This window comes from Apodemus sylvaticus, chromosome 8 (assembly GCF_947179515.1).
Source record: "Apodemus sylvaticus chromosome 8, mApoSyl1.1, whole genome shotgun sequence".
In the NCBI taxonomy this organism is placed as follows: Eukaryota; Metazoa; Chordata; class Mammalia; order Rodentia; family Muridae; genus Apodemus; species Apodemus sylvaticus.
This window is the reverse complement of record NC_067479.1, coordinates 120,838,894-120,863,807: the sequence shown is the minus strand read 5'-3', so window position 1 is coordinate 120,863,807 and position 24,914 is coordinate 120,838,894. Positions and strand designations below refer to the sequence as shown.

Genomic DNA, 24,914 nt, shown 5'->3' with positions numbered 1-24,914 from the left:
TTGTACAATGTGTGATGATGTGTCTCTGTCCTTCTATGCCTGTCTAAGAAAATGTTAATAGAAATTTGTTAAAATAAAAAGCCCATGACCTCTATCGAAGTGCAGATTTGTAAGGTGGACTTCTGAACAGAGGGAGGAAGTCTGGTATAGGGAGATTTTCTTCTAAGACACTCAGGAAGTCTTACTGCAAAATAGAGGAGAGGAAACTAGCCGTGTGTCAGATTAGAATAAATATGATAACTGAATTATGAGCTAGTTGGAACAAGCCTCACTTAAGGAAGGATTCTCTTCCCCTACTTGAATACAGGCTTTCCTGAGGTCATGGACAAAGTGCTAATGCAGAGCAGCCACAAGGGGACAGTACACCATCACTTTCTAACTGGCTGCAAGGCCAGCAGAATTCCTGACTTCCTTATTGGCAAAGTTTGGTGCCCCCATGCCCTCAAAACTTCCTTCTTATTTCCTGCTAAGGGACTATCAGGGAACAGGGACCACTCAACTACACAGTGCCTCCAAAAGGGCCAGCAGGGAGTGCTGGCTACACAGCTCTTCAGCGCCTCCCACAGGGAAGGCAGGAAGTTCTTACTTCACAGCTCCTCAGTGCTGTGCACCAGGGACAAACTCAATCCTCAGGCCGACTCCAGATATGAGCCACAGGAAGTAATTACTGCACATATGGATGCCCAGTTTTCTTCTCTGTCACAGAGGGGACTTCTGATTCACGGGAAATGTGTGGTTGTTATGAGCTGCCAAGTCACTTTTCTCAGAGTTGAGTACTAAGATTTGGGGGTGGGTGGGATGGTGTATGTTTTTAAAGAGTGTCAGTCATTCTACACTGTCCTCAAACTCCCTGTGGGGAGGATGATGCTGAGTGTCTGGTCCTCTTGCTTCTACCCTTCAATCCTAGGTTTCTTGCCATAGACACCACATTGATTTGATGTTGGCCTAGAACACAGGGACTCCTGCATGCTACTGATACTAAGCTATATCACTAATCCTGTTGTTGCTGTTGTCGTCGTCATCGTTCTTGTTGTTTTTAGGATTCACACTGCCACCCAAACTAGACTCTTTTTCTCTATATGTACAGGCTGGTCTTGACCATAAGACTAGTCTCTTACACAGGAGACAGGCCTACTGAGCCTTCAGACATGAGATGATATGCATACACCTTCACCATAGCTCTGACATCTAGTCTTAATTAAAATCCGCAAACTCCCTAGAAATGACTAAATGTGAGTCAGGTGAGATTGCCCAAGGAGAGGGGGCACTAAATGTTGAAACAGCAGAATGAAGCCCCATCTTGCCACTTCCCTCTGCTGCATGTTTGGGCTCAGGCTTGTAGTCACTTGTGCCTTCTCTTCTGTCCATCATGAAGCATAGAGAAGTTACATGAGGTTAACTCCACAGCTGCTAGTCAGAACACACCTGCTTACCTGGGCAAGAACAAGAAATGTGCACACACTCAAAGGAATGGAAGCAATCTTCAGATGTGTCCAGCTGAGTGCAGGCTCCAGGTAGAGACTTGCAGCTGAGATGAGACTGGACTCCAGCTGCACAGCAGGTTGCTGCTCATCAGAAGGGTCTCTAGATTCACCCTGGTCACAATAGCCATCATTCTCACACAGTGCGGAACTTGGTGGGGTGTCTGACTTCCGGTTGATAAGGCAAATGGTGGCCTGGAAGGAAGAAGCGTAGCAAGGCAGGAGGTGAGGAACTCCAGGGTAGAAATGATGGAGAGAGAGGGCACAGCTGGCCCTGGAGTCACCCCACAGCTGTGGTTTTCATAAACTTTGCTCTGAGTTAGGTCTGAGGACTCAAGTCATGTGAACTATCATGGCTTTGGCAGGGGAATAAGTGTGGGTGGGGTTTGTAAAAGGTTGGCAGTAGGCTGTTTTGTAGAGGACACCCACAGAGACACTGCAGGCCTCATTCTCAACTTGGGAACCCATTTTAGGGAAGGTTGGACAGGCTGGCTAGGGAGGCTTCTCTAAGGAAAGATTATAAAGAATACCATGCTCACTGTGAGAAACAGAGCAAAGGACAGACACTTCCCGTCGATCCACTCTGATGTTTACTCAGGCTGGAGGAGAGGACACAGGGCTACTGTTCTGCAGACAACTCTGGGGCACTTTTGCACCTCAGCCCACTCCACTGAGCATGACCCTGTGAAAAGCCAGACCTGCCTGCCTGGGATTTTACCTGGACAGGTCTGGGCTGCTGTGCACATGTCTTCCTGCGCCGAATGGGCCTGTGACCACACTGGCTCCTGGACATCTGGCCTGGCCTCCCTAAGGCGCTATCTGATTCCCAGCCAGACTGACCCCCACCCATGACTCACAAGTCATGGAGCTGGGGCTGGTCCTCTTCCAGACTTAAAAGCAGAATGAAACAGGGGGGAGTGTCTTAATGACTTGAAAACACACAGGTCATACTGGGCTGCTGCCTGGCCACAGCACCCATCTGGCTTGCCAGTGGCTCTCTGTTTCCTTTGGCTATGCCCTCACCCTCCCCTCTCCCTGCTCTCAGCATCTCTGCTCTCCACTTCAGGCTCAGAAACCATGAGGTGGTCTTTCAGGGGTTTCTATTGAATTGTTCTGAAGTGACAGAATATTAAGTTCCTAAATGTGCCACAAGGGGGCGCACTCTTCATTTCTCACAAAGGACAAGACAGAGTAAGGAATAAATGAATGAGGACTTGCACCCACCTGATCCTGGGAAGGACTCCAGGATCCAGCTTCTTTCCTTGGAGCAGGGTTCTTGTGGGAGAACGGCAGCAGCAGCAGAGATTTTGGAGGCCCTTCATGATTGTCTTCCTCCTGCCCTTGCAGTGGTATTGCCAGGTTTGAGGGGAAGCTCAGCTTGCACCCTGAGGCTGGCCATCAGAAATGGGCTTTTCCTGAATGACCACAGCTTTCCAATGGACAACTTCTTCCTGATTGATGGCCACTTCCTGGGTGAGGTTATTTTCCTCCATAAGGGTCTCTTTCTGAAAGGTATCCCCAGAGGAGGAGCCTGTGAGTGTTACATTCTTGGGAGACTGCAGGGATCCAGAGAGCTGCTCTTGGGGATTGCAGGAGGACATATTCCTGTCAGGCTTGTATGTGATGACTCTCATGGTCGTGACAGTTCTGGGGCTTGGGGTACCTGGGAAAATCTGCATGGAAGTGGTAAACATACCACACTCTTCCTGATCATGGGGTGCCTCATGATTTGGTGAATGGTGGGCCTCCTGCTCTCATGGAAAGCCTTGAGTCAGATACTCAGTCCAAACATAAGAAGCCAATTACAATAATAATAATAACAACAATAATAAAATCTGGTTTGGTGGCACACACTTGTGCCAGGGAGACAGAGACTCCATGTCCTCCCTAGCCAGCCATCTGAGCCTACCTATCCAATTCAAAGCCAATCAAAAATCCTGTTTTACAAAAAACAGTGGATGGCACCTGAAGAATGACATCCAAGGTTGTCCTCTGGTCTCCACACACAAGCTTACATGTGCAGGGCCACAGGACCAAACTAACCTGTAAAAGGATTTTCATCCGCTGCAGTAAGAGAGCTCAATGGGTAAAGGTTCTTGCAGGCAAGTCTGATATAACCTGTCCAATACCTGGGACCTCTATTGATGAGGTTTGGTCTGTTGTATGTATTGTCCCAGAGACAAGAAAGTGCACAGGTAGATCCAAGTGAGGCTATGTGACCTTGCCTCCAAATTATTTCTGATTGGTGAATAGAGATGACAACAGTCAATAGCTGGGCAGAAGAAACCCATGCAGGCAGGGTTTAGCATTCCAGGACTTCCAGCATCAGAGAAGAACCACAAGGGGGAAGACACCATGGGTTAGGTGAGTCGTAAAATAAAGACCATGTGGGTTGGCTACCTGTAAATAAGAGCAGTCCAAATGAAACATGGCACATTCTATCGTGGGATTAGTAGTGGGAAATAGACAACAGCGAGAGGTGCACAATCTGCCCAGCTCTTGTGCTGATTAAGGCCAATTGTACATAGAAAGGTTGTGTGCAATGTTTGTCTGAGAACTAAGTGGTCAAAGGCAGGGTAAAAACCGGAGTTGGGATTAAATAATTTCTACACCATCCACATATACAACTCCTGCCCACCCCCACATACACAAATAATAAATGTAATTTTAAAGGGGGTTAAAGCACTTGTTAGTAAACATGAGGATCCACGTTCGATCACCAGAACCCATGTGGTAGGACAATAAACTGCCCAGTCACTATCCTCTGGCCTCTATAAATGCACACTAACACACACATATGAACACAGAATAAATTAATGTAATTATTAATTAATTAACTAATTAAAGGTTTTTCACATCATCTCTTGTTGGCCCAGACTCACTTCTGTCTTTGGTTTACATAGCTCACTTCCCCACTTCTACCTCTCCTTATCTCATGCCTATCATGCTTGCATGTGTTTCTCCTCCCTAATCTCCATGTTTAAATCTATATTAAACTCTTTATAAACTATTGTTCTGGGGACTAGACAGATGGTCCCCAGGTTAAAAGAACTTATTGTGCAATCATGAGGCCTGGAGTCCAAATTCCAGCATCCTCTAAACACCCATGAGTATAGCTTCCAGGAAACAGATATTGTCTTAGGCAGAAATAATGAAAAACTGCCAGTGATTTGGAGGAAAAAACACCTACAAATGTATGGCAAAAATGCAAAAACTCTGTTCTTTTAAAATATAGCCCACAAAAGAGTTAGGACCTGGGTTATGAATGAAAAGGAAGTAAGTGAAAATCCTAGTTCCTTTCCTACCATGTAACCCAACCAAGTACCATTATTATCTCTACAAATCTGTTTCTTGCTGAGTGTGCCAATTTATATGCTGCTTCTCAATATCAAAAGGAAAACCACTTAGCAAAGACTCCTGGAACATAGTCCATACAGAGTAATTTATTAATTATTAAATTTTGGGACAAATGTTAAAAAGACAAGCAGTGTTTCATGTTTATTTTTAACTGTCAGACACAAGGCTTAATATCCTGACTTAAAGTTGAGACTGAGATATAAAAGGAATTACAAAAAGCCATTTTGCCAAGGACAAATGCTAAGTAAAAATAACTAGTACTATGGAAATATAATTTACATAGGCACAATCATAAGTTTATTAGAATAATTTGATACATCACCTCAAAGTTTTTATTATTACAAAGATATGGTTTCATTTTCATAAACAATAAAGGGAAAACAACACATTAAAAAAAGAGAGCAAAGGTAGGAATGAAGAATATTACTAGGTTGCTTTACTTTCCAACTTAAGAACCAAAATTCAACACAGGAAAAACTCCTCGTACAAAAATGGTAGAAAACATCACACTAAAGATAATAAAACACCTCTCGTTCCTGAACACTTCAAAAAACAGACTTCCCTGAGATCTTCGAGTTTTCCTGTCTGGAAACAAGAAGCCCCAGTAAGTTATTTCATCAGCACAATCCTATTTCCAACATCAAAGCAAAACCTAGGAAAGCCACTCTGGTGGCTTTCTCATTCTCAGAAATTTATTTTTATTTTATTCTAGACATACAGAGAAACTACTTTAAAAGTTAAATAAATTCTGATTAGGTGCACAGAAGGCTGTAGCAGCACAGCACAGCTCCTAGGTGCAGGTGGGGCCCTGGGGGGCTGTGTCCCAAACAATCTTATACTCAGCTGGTCTCTGCGTACATGTCTGTACATGTCTGCTCAGTCCAGAGCCTAACTTCTAAACTGACTCTTAGTACATTTAATTTTGATGCTATGTCTAATATTGACCCATAGAATGAAATACCATGAAAAGTAAAAGGCATTGGAAGACAATTTCTAGACAGGGTTGGCTGCAAACTTAATAAAAGAGTATCTAGTTGTTTTATGAATAGCAAATATTTTCACAAGTGCCAAAGGGGTTAAAGTGCTTAAGATACAAAAACATACATCATAATGTTAAAAGAAGAATATATTATCAAGTTATTATAGCCACTTTTTTTAAGGAGAGGAAAATCTCCTTTCATCAATTTTCAATAGCAAGTGGAACTCAAACATTTCCTCTAATATTTGGCTTCTGATCATCTGCTCAGATTTAGAAATGAAGGAGACTTAAGTATAAAAGGTTGTTAAATATTATAAAACCCAGTGGCTGAAAAGAGGCAAAGAACAGACAGTGATGGAAAGCAAGACAAAAGAAGATCGCCGGCTCCTTGCTACTTTCAAAGAACAAGTGCCTACCAAGGCCAAAATCTCGATGCAGACTTTTTAAACAATCAGCCAACTTAGACTCACCCACCAGACTGCGCAACAAAGGAACTTAGAGACTATTAAATATATACATCTGAGGGTTTTTCTCATTTTGACAGATGTTCAGGAAGTATTTACTTAGTGTTCAACATGCCACTAGTACTGTGTACTACCTTCAGCTACACATTTCTTGCTTTCTAGAACTCAAGTTTTTATCTTTTTATAATACCATGTAGAGGGGCTAGAGAGATGCCTCAGTGGTTAAGAGCACCAACTGCTCTTTCAGAGGTCCAGAGTTCAAATCCCAGCAACCACGCGGTGGCTCACTACCATCTGCAATGTTATCAAATGTCCCTTTTTGGTATGTCTGAAGACAGCTACAGTGTACTCGTATACATAAAATAAATAAATCTTTTTTAAAAAATAATACCATATAAAAAATCCAGAAAGATAAAGCAACGTTGTACAAAGGTGTGCTTAAGAAACTAACTACAAACAATGAAGCAAGGCCTAAACAAGTTCAGGAAGTTACCCCATGATATACTGACAAAAATCACTAACTCTCAAAATTTTCTGAAAACAGATAACAGCTAATAAAAGCCTTAGAAAACTTGAAAAACTGATAGATAGATAGATAGATAGATAGATAGATAGATAGATAGATAGGTAGGTAGATAGATAGACAGATAGATAGATAAAGTATAAATGTGTGCCTACAATTATGTTTCCCAATACAATGTGTAAGCAGATGATTACAATCAAGAAAGACTAATTCCAGAAAAGAAATCCAGATGCCCAGACTTTGTTTTGCCTCATCTGGGTCTTTTATAAAATAATCCCAGTGTTTTATATCTGACAAAACAGGGAACCAAAGTAACTTGGATAAAACCAAACTCTAGATCCTTTCTACTGTGCTATATATCGGTCTTCTGGTAAATGCTTCTCTAAAAGAAGGATTTTTTTTTTAAAGATTTGTGGTTTTAACAATTTATTCCACAAGGAAACCAATGAGAAAGAATTTCCAATTTCTTTCAAATTGTAATGCAAGGAATAAAAACTACATAAAGGTCTTATGAATGTAAAGAGACTAGTTTTCTAAGACAGCTATGAAAATATTTCTTCTAAAAAACAAGTTCACTCAAATGAGGCATTTAGATTCTGGTTCCAAAAGAGGTTGTGTCCTTTCTTAAATCAGGGTTTCCCTACTCTGTAGCCTTCCCTTGAAAATACTGTTCTCCTGGTGCTATCTCCCAAAGACTGGGATTAGGTACCACCGTGTCTACCTTTAAATTCTTAAAAATACTGAAGAACACAAACTTCAGTGTCTTCACTGTGACATAAGCCAAATGGCTAATAACTTATTTAGTTAATATGAAAACAATTCACACCATGCTTTACAATCCCAATCTAAATTTATACACAGTAGATTGGGTTTCAGGAAAACACCATCATCCAATTCCAGAAAACATAACTATGCACTGGTCATCTGCTCAGATTTAGATTTTGTTGTGATTCAAGTTGTCACTTGTAGAAGTTTGGACCTAGGGCTTCTTCCCAGCCCCATGCTCCCAGAAATAAAACTCAGACTCAAAATATGTATACTTACAAATATCTTGGCCTTATAGCTAGTCTTCTCTGACTAGGCCACAATGCATTATAACCCACTTACTCAAATCTACTTTCTGACATATGACTACTTACCTGGGCTCAGGTACCATGTGTCAGTCTCGTCACATTTTCCCAGGCAAATATCTCATCCCTGGCTCTATCCCAGAATTCTTTCTGCCTTCTGAATGTCTCATCTTGTATTCTACACTTTCCTATAGGCCATAGTTTTCTTTTAGTACAATACACAAGATATTCTCTCTACAGTCACTAGCATCCTTAAAACCTTCAACTTCAAATTGTTAATTATTCTAATTCTACTTGTACTTCTAAGGTACCAACACCACCAGCAACATCCTGAGCATACCATGGCTTTTAAACACTCATGTGTACCTGCTTCTCCTTTCAGGATTTTATTTTGGTAATACTGCCACTCCAGCTGGATGTTAGCACCAGGATGAAAAGGTGACCTTCCTGTGCCATGGTTGCTGACAGAGCCACTGTTTTTCCTGTGAGAAAAAGAAATTGAATTGTTTCTCTAAGTACAAAAGGATGTTAAGGTCATGTAATGGATTTTTTTCATGGAATTTTAATTATATAACATTTGTTCTTTAATCACTTATGCATTAAATCTTAAAAAGCATCACCATATAACATCACCTAATTTTTTTTAAGACAGGGTCTTCTGAAATTCTCTATGTACACCACGCTGGCCAGGAATTCACTGATGTTAACCTGATAGGATTAAAAGCATACACCAAGAGTGGCTCCAGCAATGTTTCTGATAAACCGACTCAATCTAAAACAGCACACCCCTTTGGAGCAGATCTCTGTAGATCCACAAAGATGTACTGTCTTATAGTGTTGCTATGCAGACAAATAGATGACAAGTTTTATTGATGATGCTATAACAATTCCTAAAATTTTATCTGTGATTATTAAGTTCTTTAATAGTGGAACTTCTATTAGGTCCTTTTCTGATAGTCAAAACTGCAATGAAAAGTCTGCCAGTCTCCCAAGTGTCACAGTTAAGTGTTGGGGTTCTGTCTAAGCTCCACCCCACACCTACCTGGAAATAGCCAGGTATGCCTTGCCCCAGAGATCTGGTCCAGTATAAGAGGGGCTACTTGCTCCTCCTCTTTCTCTTTTTGCTCTCAGCTCTTCCACATTCTCACCTCTCTGCCCCTGGGGCTCTTCCTTCCTCCCTCCACGTGGTCATGGCCGGCCTCCACTAAACTCTCTCTATTCTCTCTCTCTCTGTTCTCTCTCCCTCTCCCTCTCCCTCTCCCTCTCCCTCTCTCTCTCTCTCTCTCTCTCTCTCTCTGCCTCTCTCTCTACCACTAACTTCCATCCCCTACTCTGAATAAACTCTATTTTATACCATGCCTGTGTGTGTGTGTGTGGGGGGGGTGGTCCCTCAGGCACAGAGGTGCCCAGGCAAGGGCCCGCCTGGACACCTTCCTCCACGCCGCCTACCCACACTCACCTAACCCCCTATACTCTCCCCTTTTAAGCCCTTTTATTAAGTACTCTTAGATGGCAGCCAGACATTCTCCTACACAGAGCCAAGAGGTTGTAATACAACCAAAGGTCATAAAAAGGGAACTAGGATTTATTATAGGTGTTAGGACAGAAGATAAAATATTGACTGGGTTTATCTATACGAAATTTCACTTTTAACTTAGTCATGGTTTTAAACTTCCTATTAACCTGTAGTGAAGACAAATGATAGATGTCTAGCTAGATGATTACTTCTAATGGATATGCATGTAAACATTCTCTTTTGTAAACTCCTTATTTCAATCGGTGATTTGATATTTTGTGTGAACTTATGATGAACTTTGTAACGTGTGGTTATGTATTCTGAAAGATGTTTTAAGGGCTGAAGACAAAGAGAAGAGAGAAAAGAAGAATTTAGGTTTGAGGAACAGAGCTGAGAGAAGAACTGAACTGAGGAGAAGTTTTTAGTCATAAGAGAACAAGATTAGAAGGAGAATAGGAGAATGGAGAGTAGAATAACTTAGAAACTATAGGTAACATAAAATAACTAAGAGAACAATGTGCAGTATGCAGAGGGAAAGAAGAAAAAAAAGATGTTGCAGAGAACAGAAGGAGCAGGCAGGCTTCGCCTTGCCATAGGAGAGGACAGGTCCCATGGTAAGGACAAAACAGGCTTAGACTTTTTTTTTTTTTTTTTTTTTTTTTTTTTTTTACAAACATGGATTTAATTCATAGCATTAAAAGGGTGAAACTTTTTCCTTCTCAATGCAATAAATATTTTTCATCCAGAATGAGTGAGTTCTTTCTGCACCAGTGCTGGTCTTTTGCTCCATATGCATATGTAAGTATGGATGTGTGTGTAAGTATGTGATTGTGAGAATGTATGCATGTGTGTGTGTGTTATGGTTTTAAACTTTCTATGAACCCGTAGAGAAGACAAATGATAGATGTCTAGCTAGATAATTACTTCTAATGGATATGCATGTAAACATTCTCTGTTGTAAACTTGTGTTAGTGTGAAATTGTGAGAATGTATGCAAGCTGGGATCAGATGTGCATGTAGGTATGAATTTGTGTGAAAATGTGGAAATGAAATCTCTGTTATGTTTGAAGCTGTGTATAAATTTCTGTGAGATTATGCATATTCACTTATGTAAAAGTTTTTCTTTCTGCAAGTGTTATTCTCTTCTCCTGGTTCAATAGAAGTTTATTGCTTCTAACTTCCTCCTTAGACTGACAAGCAAGAGGCATCTGAACAATGGGGAAAAGACTCTAGCAACTAATTCTGTCCTTAATCTCCTGCTGTTTTAGGGTGAAGTGCTAAGTGCCTGAGACTCTCTAGCTTCAGAGGAAAGCAGAAGGCAGGTCAGCTACATTAGCATAGTAACTTAGACTTAGATAAGTAAGCCTTTTATTATGCAGCAACTCTAAATTTTCCATAAGACAAAGTCTTACCCCCTCTGATGCACTTCCACCTTCTGCTGCCTCAAGAAGAACCAAGAAGAAAGAAACACCTCTGCTGGGGCTGGCTCCTGACAGAAGACTTATCCACTGTGATGCTTTGAATAAGAATGGCCCTCATAGGCTCATGGGTTTAAATGCTTGTCCCATAGGGAGTGGCACTATTAGGAGGTGTGGTGTTATTATGGCTTCTCCTTTATATAATAGGCTAAACTTTCTTTCCCTCTCCAATTATTTTTAAATTTTTAGTTTAATTATTTTTATGATTTCCTTCTATTCCCAGGACCCCGGGAAAGACAGAACAAATCATGGTACTCCAAGGCTCAGAATGACTTACAGATAGAAATCCCAAGGGTTTGCTGTTGCGTTCAAAGCCCTTCAAGTCCTCTGGAAGGGGTTGTTCTGCTTTCTGTCCATGTTTTCCACCCACATGGGGCTGCCTCCTCTGTCTGCCCACAAGGAGCCTACAGGCACTGACATTCTTCACTTGCTCATTCCTTTTTTCTTCTCCAGCAGGACTCTGTTTCTCCTCTAGGCCCCAAGATGTCCTGTGAAGTCCCCCATCCTCTCCTGCATTCAGTAATTGCCCATCCACTGCACTCTCCTTTCTAACTCCCCCATACAACACTCCGTTTTTGTTCAGTCCTGCTGTGGGTTGGTTAACAGTCTGATGTTAATTTTGCTTCCTCAGGAGGGATTGCTGCCCCAGACTGGCAGTCCAACAAGTGCTGAGGTATGAATCTTATCCCCATTTTAACTGGTCAATAAAGGATAGAGTCTGGGACTGAGCAGTGGAGGGGAAGGTAGGACTGGAGGTTCAATACTGGGGGCAGGTAGAGAAGGAAAAGAGGACTAGAGGGGAAGGAGAGAGGACACAGGAGGAGAATGCACAATGAGAGAACCATGTAGCCAGGAGATACCACAAGTAGGAAGGGGTCCTTATAGCTGGGGAATAAGTTAGTATCGTCTTGTTCCGGCCCAGTCTAGCCATACAGCTTATAATTATAATAGCTAGATTGTGTGTTCTTTTTATAAGGGATTATTGGGCTTGGAAATTCCAGCCACACTTTCCTTTTCAAATTCCAGATGTTCTTTCTTCTACTTTCCTCAAAAGAATTGTTATTTCTTCCTAATTCCACATTGTTTCTCTGTAATTTATAGATGTTTAAAATATTTTTACTAGATCTGGAAAGTCACCAAGTGTTCTGGTTGAAAGAAATAGGTCCCTGTTCAGGTCACAGAGCTTCATAGGAATGAGAAGCTGAACTTACCAAAATAGGCTGCCTTAATAAATCAGCCTGCTCTTATTTTTTTCCTAAACAGAAAGATTTACATATGTACTATTGAACTAGCCTATTAGTGTAGAATCTTATAAATATAAGAAAATCCAGTGTTTTCCAATTAAAACATATCCATCTATTCAAATAGAAATCATTTTATCAGTTTAACATAAGCACTTAATACCATAAATAGATCATATATATCCATTTATAGAAAAAAACACATATATTATAATATGGTATATTTTATACACAAACACACACACACACACACACACACACACACACACATATATATTTCATTTAAATCCATTGAGAATGGACTTAAGCTAGTAATGGATCATAGCAGTAGAAATTTTGTCTATACCCATTACTTGACATGCAGTACCTCATTTATAATATATGAATAACATCACATTACTTACTAGAGGAACAATGGATAGTGGTGAAGAGATTATGATGACAACAAATCCAGGTTGTGTAATGCAGAAAATTAACCTGTATGCCACACCTGCCCAGGGACCAGGTAACTTCCTGGAATGCTGGAAGTTATAATTCTTAGAAAATCACTAAATAAATTGGGAAAATAATGTCTTATATGTTTGTCCTTATAACCCCCTACAACACATGGTTTTGAGGCTGTTCTCAGCTGGAAAATTCCAGGAAATGGTCCTGAACAGTCTTTTCCTTGGTCAATATTTAATATTTAAAGCTAACTTATATTTGGTCCAAAATGCTGGAGCTGGTTTTTCTGGCCAATCTCAAGGTTATCCGTTGATGTAGAATAGTTTTCATACCATCATCACAATTGTTCACTTGATTACCAAAGGACACCTAAGGTCATAGGTAAGGAGTTCTGTTGTCAGGTGAAGTGGTACTATAGGAGAATAGCCCCAGTTAAATGACTGTAAAGGATAATGCATGTCAAAATCACTAGAAGTCCAGAGAAAGGGCCAGGCATTGCAGCAGCTCCCTGATCTCTGATCTTGTTAGAAGCCAGAAGTCTGTCTTCTCACTGTGCTTGGCTCTGAATGGCTTTTGTCCAGGGACAAGAGAACAGCGTCCAAGCTTGATAAGGATGGCTTTAGATAAGCTGTTTTCTGTCATGAACTTTTAAATGCACCTAAGTGAAGAAAACCGCTGCTAAGGGCTCTACTGCAGATATCCACCCATTCCAGGCTCAATCGGCCAAGCTTAATCCAGCTTTTGATAAGGGATTGTCAAATTTAGTCTCAGAGTCTCAGAGCACACCTGGGGTTTGACAACAGGAGAATGGTCATATAGACAATAAATGTAGCTATATCAGGGTCATGACTTTTAGGCTACCCCAAGAGGTGTGTTACAAAATAACACATAAGGCAAATGGCCCTGAAGGCAACCCCCTGGTGCATTGTTTATTTTGAATAAAAATAACAATGCCTCTTCTTGCTTGTGAATTACTGTGTCAGGCTCTTAGCCATCCTCTCTCTGCATATAGTAGACTGCAGATTTAGTAATTCATTTTAATAGATTCCCACTACCTTTGAATCCATTTCTGTTACAAAAAATAAAAGACATTTGTAGAAGCCTTCCCATCCTAGAGCTGAGCATGGGCTTCTCTCCCTTATTCCCAGAAATGAGCCTGTCTTACACCCTGTTGCTCAGCACAATGCAGAGCAACTGTGAAGGATCTTATCGATATCTGATAAATAAATGAATGGCTGAGATTTCACATAAAACAAAAGCCAGCCCTTCTGAATTCTATGGACTGACTCCAGGGAATGAGGAGCTTATTTCCTCTTCTTATGAGCAGTAATTTTTTTAAAAAAAAAAGTTTTTCAATTCTCAAATTACAAGCTTCATACATTGTAAATTTCAAAATACTCCATATGGTATAAAGCTCTTTTCAAAAGATACAGCATACATTTTAGAGTAAAATTAACCAATGTGAGGCTTGAAATGAGCATAGCTGTGCAGAGAGCTGGCAAGAGTGTCACCAGAGCAGGAAGGGCATGCAGATTGTCATCTGAGGGAGATCACAGGGAAACTGGCCGCCCCTTAGCAACATCTGCAAAGGAAGGGAAGAAAATACCCGGTGACATCACAGGCTCCTAGCACAGCTAGGGTGTTCTAGAGGTATGTGGTGTCATGATGGCCTGTGCTGGCCTCGTTTATCTACCTGGGTCATTTGAACAAAAAACTCCCTGGCTTGGCTTTGTTGTGACTAGAATTTGGAACCAACCCCCTGGCTTTGCCCCCACTGTTTTTGCTTCTGCGGCATAGTGTGGGTATGTAGGGACACAGACAGAATCCTGTGGCAATCAAGGATAGACTGTTCCTTCTCTGAGCCATAGGCTTCCCTAGGAAGGAGCCTTGGCCAAGTGTTTGTGTGTCTCTAGAACCAAGTATAGTGTCTGGCAACCAGCAGGCTTTTGTGAATAAATGACAAATCACAGAGACACATTATGGGAAACACAGGGCTTTTGTGTAACCCGTCCGGCAGGTCAGTTATTCCAGGGTTCTGAAGGGGTGCTACCTGCGGGTCAAAAGGGGGGAGAGAAGGAGGGAGGCCAAGCACCAAGAACGGCAAATCACTCTGGGTTGTGTCAAAGCCTCATTTAATGTTCTGGGGTACACATGTTTTAAGGCTTTCAGGAGGGGCGTACCCCAAGGCAAGGACAAAGAAAGGAAGGGCAATCTAGCAGTTTAGCAGGAATAGATAAGGGTCCTCCGGTGGAGACAACAGGTGTTTGCACAGGCTGGAGCCTGCCGCAGTTATCTCAGGACTTCCTTCCACCGCAATTACCAGAGTCGGTGGGTGATGATGCAGGCAGGACCATTCTGCAGTTATCTCGAGGCAATGGCTAAACCAATGCCCACGGGAGAGGCTCCAGTTAATTGTTCTTGTATTTTAGCAGCCACCACCTTAGGGCCATGAGTAAGCAATAGTCCAAATAGCTCAGGATGGCTTCCCACATCTCCTCCTTTTTTCTTTCTTAAGTTGGGGGGTGGCTATGGAAAGAGGGTCGGCAGAGAGCCTGTTTTAGGCTATGTGGTTTTGCCCCCACGTCCAGCACCGCAGTAACTAGGCCCTTTTAGATCCTAGTAGGGCAGGGCCTCTGCCTTAGGCTATGTAAGTTGCATCCACTCCTGGCATCACATCCCACTCCAATGGCTTAATCAGGCCCTTGGTGGGTGTGACGGGCATCCAGGTAGCGGACTCACAATAATCCCGTCATGGAGTCACCCTGCAGCCAAGAGGTGGTGTGCATTTGGCTCGTGGCACCACAATATTTCCCGTCATTAGCTACTCCACAGCTTATGGCCCTCAGCCACTATTAGGAGCCGGAGGTCACCCTCTCTGGCATTGACGTTTCTACTGCTTAGGAAGCAAGAAAGCTCTTTGCCTGCAGCAAGGGTAGAGAACTGAAGGCCAATGGTTGCTACCTCCACGTCTGTCAAGGCAGAATCAATCTGTGATTTAACAAAACTGGTTAATCTGTTAAAGGCCCAGGGGCCAAATGACAAAAGAAACAAAAGACCCAGGAGGGGCCCCAAAAGGCTGGAGAGCAAGGTGGAAAGCCAGGGTGAAATCTCAGCATCTGCATACTCTGGCAGCTAGCATGTTCCTTCAGCATCCTGTAGAAAGAACACAAACATACCTCTTCTCTACACTTAGAGTTCCCTGGCATTAAAAATTTTTAAATTTTATGGTATATAGAGATGTTATTCTCCCCTCTTTTATTATATAAATATTGCAAAGTTCTATGGGCTTGTTCTATAATATCTTGTCTATGCGAATTATGAGGAATCTCAGTAATATGACCAATATCAAATTGTTAATAAGACATCTCAAATGACTGATTATAATAATCAGTTATAATATTTGTCTTAATCTGATTTGGAACATTTAATATTAAAAATAACATATGTAATGACTAATTTTATTTTTTATTTTGTTTCTTATGTTAAAACAGTTATAACTAGAAAGCTTGAAAAGCTGTCAATAGTCGTATGTCTATTTCTGATTAATTTTTTGAATTGTATTTGTATAAATAATTGTAAAAGTTAAGAATTAGTATCATTAAAAAGAAACAACTTTAAGCAATTGCAAGCCATGAGCTATATATGTATATTATACATATATAGCTACATATAGTAATATAGTAATATTATATTACTACATATTACTATATGTAGCTATATATGTAGCTATATAGTAATATAGTAATATAGTAATATAGTAATATACATATAGTATATGTATATTATTACCCCACTGCTGGTGGGGTTGCAAATTGGTACAACCCCTCTGGAAATCAGTCTGGCGGTTCCTCCGAAAACTGGGCACCTCACTTCCAGAAGATCCTGCTATACCACTCCTGGGCATATACCCAGAGGATTCCCCACCATGTAATAAGGATACATGCTCTACTATGTTCATAGCAGCCCTATTTATAATTGCCAGATGCTGGAAAGAACCCAGGTATCCCTCAACAGAAGAGTGGATGCAAAAAATGTGGTATATCTACACAATGGAGTACTATTCAGCCATTAGAAACAATGAATTCATGAAATTCTTAGGCAAATGGATGGAGCTAGAGAACATCATACTAAGTGAGGTAACCCAGACTCAAAAGGTGAATCATGGTATGCACTCACTAATAAGTGGTTATTAACCTAGAAAACTGGAATACCCAAAACATAATCCACACATCAAATGAGATACAAGAAGAAAGCAGGAGTGGTCCCTGGTTCTGGAAAGACTCAGTGAAACAGTATTTGGCAAAACCAAGACGGGGAACTGGGAAGGGGTGGGAGGGAGGACAGGGGAAGAGAAGGGGGCTTACGGGACTTTCGGGGAGGGGGGGGCTGGAAAAGGGGAAATCATTTGAAATGTAAATAAATTATATCGAATAAAAAAAAAAAAAAAAAAAAAAAAAAGAAAGCAGGCTGAGAAAGCCTGGTAGGTAGGCTTGTAAACAGCACCCCTCCATGGCCTCTACATCAGCTCCTACCTCCAAGATCCTGTCCTGCCTCAAGCAATGTTATACTTGGGTTGTCAAGGTGAACCAGGTGTTCCTGGACTGCTCTGGTGGCGGGGGCTGGGGGGCGTCACTCCCTCTGTTGATTCTCACATAGGACACAGGCCCCACGACCGGCTGGCAGATAAACCACCAATGTTCTCAGGTCCTGGGCGCAGGCACACCCCTGGAGGTTTGTACCCCCAGAGGTCTTAAGCTCAGGATAATACAGTACCTAGTGATGCTTTTCTGCCCAGGCAGGCCTTGAAGGTAGCTGTGGGAAGTCTCTCCCTCTGCTGTTCTCCAAGCAGGACACAGGCCCATGACCGGCGGGCTGGCAGGTGAACCGCCTATGTGCTCAGGTCCTGGGTGCAGGCAGATCCCTGGTGGTTTGCACCCCCAGAGATCTTTTTTCTTTTACTTTAAATTGTTCATTTAATTGGCATATACATAGACAATGACAGTAATTTTTATAATTTTATGTATATACAGTTTTAAGCTAGTTATACTTTTCTGCCCCAGGCACGCAGTGAATATGGCCACGGGGAGTCTCTCCCTCAGCTGCTCTCCAAGCAGGACACAGGCCCCAAGACCAGCAGGCTGGCAGATCCAGAGGACCCTGCTATACCATTCATGGGTATATACCCAGAGGATTCCCTGGCATGCAATAAGAACACATGCTCCACTATGTTCATAGCAGCCCTATTTGTAGTAGCCAGAAGCTGGAAAGAACCCAGGTGTCCCTCAACAGAGGAATGGATACAAAAAAATGTGGTATATTTACACAATGGAGTACTATTCAGTCATTAGAAACAATGAATTCATGAAATTCTTTTTTTTTAATTTTTTTATTCGATATAATTTCTTTACATTTCAAATGATTTCCCCTTTTCTAGCCCCCCACTCCCAGTTGGAGAGGGTGTGGAGAAAGAGGAACACTCCTCCACTGCTGGTGGGGTTGCAAATTGGTACAGCCACTCTGGAAATCAGTCTGGCGGTTCCTCTGAAAACTGGGCATCTCACTTCCAGAAGATCCTGCTATACCACTCCTGAGCATATACCCAGAGGATTCCCCACCATGTAATAAGGATACATGCTCTACTATGTTCATAGCAGTCCTATTTATAATTGCCAGATGCTGGAAAGAACCCAGGTATCCCTCAACAGAAGAGTGGATGCAAAAAATGTGGTATATCTACACAATGGAGTACTATTCAGCCATTAGAAACAATGAATTCATGAAATTCTTAGGCAAATGGATGGAGTTAGAGAACATCATACTAAGTGAGGTAACCCAGACTCAAAAGGTGAATCATGGTACGCACTCACTAATAAGTGGATATTAACCTAGAAAACTGGAATACCCAAAACATAATCCACATATCAAATGAGGTACAAGAAGAAAGGAGGAGTGGCCCCTTGTTCTGGAAAGACTCAGTGAAGCAGTATTCGGCAAAACCAGAACGGGGAAGTGGGAAGGGGTGGGTGGGAGGACAGGGAAAGAGAAGGGGGCTTACGGGAATTCATGCAATTCTTAGACAAATGGATGGAGCTGGAGAACATCATACTAAGAGAGGTAACCCAGTCTCCAAAGATCAATCATGGTATGTACTCGCTGACAAGTGGATTATTAGCCTAGAAATTTTGAATACCCAAGACATAATCCACATATCAAATGATGTCCAAGAAGAAGGAAGGAGTGGCCCCTGGTTCTGGAAAGGCTCAGTGCAGCAGTATAGGGGAATACCAGAACAGGGAAATGGGAAGGAGTAGATGAAGGATCAGGGGTGGAGGGAAGAGGGCTTACGGGACTTTCCGGAGTGGGGAGCCAGAAAAGGTGAAATCATTTGAAATGTAAATAAAGAATATACCAAATTTAAAAATAAATCCTGTCCTATTTGGACTCTTGTCTTGACTCATTTGGTAATGAACAGCAATGTGGAAGTGTAAGCTGAATAAAACCTTTCCTCCCCAAAAAAACAAAAAACAAAAAAAATCAAGTTTGATTTTTAACATTTTAAAAGAACAGCTACAGCACCCAGTTCAAGGGGACACTCAAAAGAATAAACATGTGATCTAATTATATGAGCTTTACTCCCATAGTAGATGCATTTTTATAGGATGCATGTATAAATCTATAACAATATAAAAACATGTATAGAGGCAAATTTTTAACAATTTATCTTTTAGATAACAACTATTAATTTTGTCAAAAATCTTGTCATGTAATAGATTAATGATTAATAATAATCAATTTGATTGCTGTTTAAAATAAGGAACAAACATTTTATCATGCTCTTAAAACATTCTTTTTTTAAAAAATATTTTTATGATTTTATTTTGTAACTTTTTATTATTATATCAAATCTTTATTGGAGGATGTCAAAACCTTATTTGGAGAGATTTTATATTAATGTTCTCTTTGTTAAGGAATGGAAGTGAACATATATCATCAACTGTTGACAAATACTTATGGTAGCTTTCTCCAAGTTATGTCTCTCAGTATTTGTTTTGCATCTATCTTGAGGACATCAGAAGCTTAAATGACGAACTTAAAGCAGTGTGTTAGGCAAAATATTTATCTTAACACCTTTTGAAAATCATTTTCTTAAAAAATTTAAACGCCCAATGTTAAGAGCAAGCCATTTCTTGAGGAATAACCTTCTAATGAAAATCTTAAATCTATAATAATTTTGTATGTAGTAGGCAGGCCAAAATTTTAGATCTAAGTTTGAACTTCATTTTGAACCACATCTGTATGGATCTGTTAAAAATGTTCTTTTGGCCAGAAACTCTCTAAGTGAGGCCTGCAAGACAAAACTGCATCTCTCAAGCCTCTGCAGCTTTGAGCAGCTTTGAGGCAGCTCTGAGCTTTGTATTAACTCAAATGTAAATCTCCTGATCTGAGTTTGTTATCTCTAAGGCCAGACCTACACCCACCGGTCCTGTAAAGAGTAACCTGTAATCAGACCCTATTGTATAGAGGTCAAATAACAAAAGGAACCTGAGACTGAAGAACACACACACACAGAGTTGGTCATCTCTGAGTCCATACTCGCCCAGCCCCGATGTTCACTTCACTAGGCCACAGGCTCTAACACCTCACTTTATTACAGATAATCATGGTGGCTCAAGCCTTTAATCTCAGCAATGAGATCTCCACTTTCTGGGTCAGCATGATCTGTGGAGTGAAAAGAAACAGATGGAGAAAAACTCAATATTTCTTTGTTAGAACAGTTATTGTAAGTTTTAAGGAATATAATAGCTTGACATTCAAAGTCTGGTTCACTATCACCTTTCTCATATGTCTAAGCCAAATGCTTCCTAATGAGTTCTTCCTTCTCCATGACTGCCCCCCATCCCTGGATGTTGTGTAGTGAATGTGTGTGTGTGTGTGTGTGTGTGTCTATGTGTGTGTATGCTCGCACATGCACACAGGACTACCATCACTGGAGGATTAAATATAAACAAACAAGACAGGAAAGCTGGAGGAACGATAGAAATAGCCGAATATTTTCTTTTTTCTTTTCATAGGAAGAAAAAAGAAAAAGAGAGCTGCCACTGCAGCAACATCTGCCACCATCATCTTCACCACCAACAACAACAAAAGATACTTGTCAATCTCCTTTTATTATAATAATTAAAATTTAAAATTGTGTGTGCTTGTGGGAGATCTATAGCACAACCCTCACAGGAGGATTAAATAAAATTAACCAAGAGATCCAAGGCTACATAATAAAAATGCTAAAACATAGATGATAGACAGACAGATAGACATATAAACAGAGACAGACAGAGATAGACAGATAAAGAAGAGAGGAAAAGGACAGAGCATAAGAAGGCTAACGACTCATAATGGCCCCTCGAAAACAAGGAAGGCTGGAGAGAGAGGTCAACCTCCTTAAGTTTATTAAGGCAAAATCAAAAGAAAAAGTGAAATGAAACAAAACAAACCTAGCCGAATATTTTATTTTTCTTCAGATATTAAAAATCTTTTTAAAAAGCACACAATCATCCAAAAGGAAGAGAGAGAGACAGAGACAGAGACAGAGAGACATAGTGAGAGAGAGAGATGAAAAGATCTATTTTTTTTACCACTTTTTATTGTAATAAGAAAGTAATGACTTTAAAAATTAAAGCTGGCCCATCTTACTTTAACACTCATTAATACAATTTATTCTGTTGAGTAAGACAGGGATACGTGGTCAACACTACCATAATTTAATAAGAAATTTAAAAAAAAAAAACAAGAAAACAGCCACTAAACTGCTTGAACTCATTATGGTTTTTATTATTAAAAAAGAAGGAACAAAATAAAAGTTAATGGTTGTATTTTCTAATTGTTAATAAATAATCATTAAATATTAAAAATCGGTCCACTTTTCTAAAAAAAAAAAAATGGTCCATCTTATTATTCACTGTTGTATCATGAGTACTGTACTAAAAACAAATTTTGGCTTTATTAAAAAGGACAACTTGTCAACTAGGAATCAAGGTGACATGGAGAACAAAATACCAACTTCACCATTGCCCTAATGCTAGAGACCAAGAGTGATATACACAACAACCAGGCAACTAGCTGACAATCCTCTTAGGAAAAGAAAAGTTAAGGAAAATGGCCAACTTAAACCTCATTTAAATAAAGAAAAAAAAAAAAAAGTCCAGATTTGACATCTGGTAGACCTGGGGTGGAGGAAATTATGATCCAGATGGGCAGAAATCTGGCCAACATAGTAACATACTGGGGCTGGAGAGATGTCTCAAAGGTTAAGAGCACTGACTGTTCTTCTGAAGGTCCTGAGTTCAAATCCCAGGAACCACATGATGGCTCACAACCATCTGTAATGAGATCTGACACCCTCTTCTGGAGCATCGGAGGATAGCTACAGTGTACTTACATATAATAAATAAATGAGTGTTTTTAAAAAAATAAAATAAAATTAAATAAATAAATAAAAAAACATAGCAAAATACAAGACAGAAGGAGGCAGGGGTGGGGTGGGGAGACTGATTGCCTCTCATTGCCTTTCCCCTACCCAACATGTACCATATTATCATCATGCTTTGAGGGAATATAGAGAGTGGAGAAAGTGCCTGCTGCCAGAGATCCGCACATCCCATCTAGATGGACACCAAGCCTAGGAAGCTAAGGTTCCCACAATTCTCCAGTGCCCCAGGATGAAACACAGAGATGGGTTGGGGTTGGGGCACAAGAAACACGAGGACCAGGTCCTTCCATGAGCAGACTAGCACCTCTGCCCACAAGACACTGTGTTATTCCCAGCTTGAAGGAACTAGCTATCCATCCCTCCAGGACAAAGAGAAACCTCAAGCAAGGTGTGAGGGCTGGAGACCAGAGAGACATAGGTTTTATCCCTCACCTTCTCCCTTGCCTGCACCTCTGAAAGGATGCTCTTGGCTATGGTAGGATAGGAGTGATAAACGACACTCAGCTCCACCTACAACTCCCCTACCACCGCTAAACTTAAACATGCTTGTACAAGACCAGTGGATAGCAGAAGTGGCAGCCACAGGAAACAGTCCACATGGTTCCTCTGAAGGAGGAGCAGGGGAAGCAGTATTGGTAGCTAGAGAAGACCAGAAAGGGAGACCCCATTGCCACCTTGTATAAAGGTATGCTTAAGAAACTAACCATAAACAATGAAGCAAGGCCTAAACAAGTTAAGAAAGTTACCCCATGATCTACTGACAAAAATCACTAAATCTCAAAATATTCTGAAAACAGATAACAGCTAATAAAAGCCTTAGAAAACTTGAAAAACTCATTATATATATAAAGTATAAATGTGTGCCTACAATTATGCTTCCCAATACACTGTGTAAGCAGATGATTACAATCAAGAAAGACTAATTCCAGAAAAGAAATCCAGATGCCCAGACTCTGTTTTGCCTCATCTGGGTCTTTTATAAAATAATCCCAGTGTTTTATATCTGACAAAACAGGGAACCAAAGTAACTTGGATAAAACCAAACTTTAGATCCTTTCTACTGTGCTATAGATCAGTCTTCTGGTAAATGCTTCTCTAAAAGAATGATTTTTTTTTTTTAAAGATTTGTGGTTTTAACAGTTTATTCCACAAGGAAACCAATGAGAAACGATTCCCAATTTCTTTCAAATTGTAATGCAAGGTAATAAAAACACATAAAGGTCTTATGAATGTGAAGAGACTAGTTTTCTAAGACAGCTATGAAAATATTTCTTCTAAAAAACAAGTTCACTCAAATGAGGCATTTAGATTCTGGTTCCAAAAGAGGTTGTGTCCTTTCTTAAATCAGGGTTTCCCTACTCTGTAGCCTTCCCTTGAAAATACTGTTCTCCTGGTGCTATCTCCCAAAGGCTGGGATTAGGTACCACCGTGTCTACCTTTAAATTCTTAAAAATACTGAAGAACACAAACTTCAGTGTCTTCACTGTGACATAAGCCAAATGGCTAATAACTTATTTAGTTAATATGAAAACAATTCACACCATGCTTTACAATCCCAATCTAAATTTATACACAGTAGATTGGGTTTCAGGAAAACACCATCATCCAATTCCAGAAAACATAACTATGCACTGGTCATCTGCTCAGATTTAGATTTTGTTGTGATTCAAGTTGTCACTTGTAGAAGTTTGGACCTAGGGCTTCTTCCCAGCCCCATGCTCCCAGAAATAAAACTCAGACTCAAAATATGTATACTTACAAATATCTTGGCCTTATAGCTAGTCTTCTCTGACTAGGCCATAGTGCATTATAACCCACTTACTCAAATCTACTTTCTGACACATGACTACTTACCTGGGCTCAGGTACCATGTGTCAGACTCGTCACATTTTCCCAGGCAAATATCTCATCCCTGGCTCTATCCCAGAATTCTTTCTGCCTTCTGAATGTCTCATTTTGTATTCTACACTTTCCTATAGGCTGTAGTTTTCTTTTAGTAAAATACACAAGATATTCTCTCTACAGTCACTAGCATCCTTAAAACCTTCAACTTCAAATTGTTAATTATTCTAATTCTACTTGTACTTCTAAGGTACCAACACCACCAGCAATATCCAGAAGCCACTCAGAGGTTACTATGGCTTTTAAACACTCATGTGTACCTGCTTCTCCTTTCAGGATTTTATTTTGGTAATACTGCCACTCCAGTTGGATGTTAGCACCACGATGAAAAGGTGACCTTCCTGTGCCATAGTTGCTGACAGAGCCACTGTTTTTCCTGTGAGAAAAAAAAATTGAATTGTTTCTCTACGTACAAAAGGATGTTAAGGTCATTTAATGGAAATTTTTCATGCAATTTTAATTATATAATATTTGTTCTTTAATCACTTATGCATTAAATCTTAAAAAGCATCACCATATAACATCACCTAATGTTTTTTAAGACAGGGTCTTCTGAAATTCTCTATGTAGACCACACTGGCCAGGAACTCACTGATGTTCACCTGCTAGGATTAAAAGCATGCACCACGCATGGCTCCAGCAATGTTTCTGTAAACCGACTCAATCTAAAATCAGCAGAGTCAGTTTTCCATGGCTTTTCATTTCTTACAATGAAAAGCAGACAACTCAGATCCCAGGCTCAAATTGTAGGAATAGACAACAAAACAAAAACTATAAACAGACTTTTACAATTCGGATATAAATACGTTTATCCTCCCATTTTATTTTTTTTTTAATTTTATAGCAATAGAAACAAACTGGAGATTCATGCACAGCAATGAAAATCTGATGTTTAACATATAACCAAATGTGAATTTCAGACCCCCAGATTTTGCTTTGGTTAAGAACATTACTTTAATGTATCATTTCCTT

General features: G+C 40.4%; 1 protein-coding gene across 13 annotated transcripts in view; it reads right to left on the bottom strand.

Moving 5' to 3' along the window:
* Positions 1-3,150: 3,150 nt before the first annotated feature.
* Positions 3,151-24,914, bottom strand: part of LOC127690897 (uncharacterized) — a 627,431-nt gene continuing 605,667 nt past the window's right edge. For 2 of the 13 annotated variants that reach the window (XM_052190468.1, XM_052190458.1), the window contains exons 7-8: positions 24,203-24,318; positions 5,255-5,423 (exon numbers count right to left, since the gene is read on the bottom strand). In XM_052190468.1, coding sequence (XP_052046428.1) covers positions 24,215-24,318 — 104 coding nt within the window. In that variant the 3' untranslated portion in view covers positions 5,255-5,423; positions 24,203-24,214. Of the gene's footprint in view, positions 3,882-5,254; positions 5,424-8,214; positions 8,357-19,662; positions 20,273-24,202; positions 24,319-24,914 lie in introns of those variants that run through there. The other 11 variants (XM_052190466.1, XM_052190459.1, XM_052190462.1 and 8 more) reach the window with 10 other exon arrangements.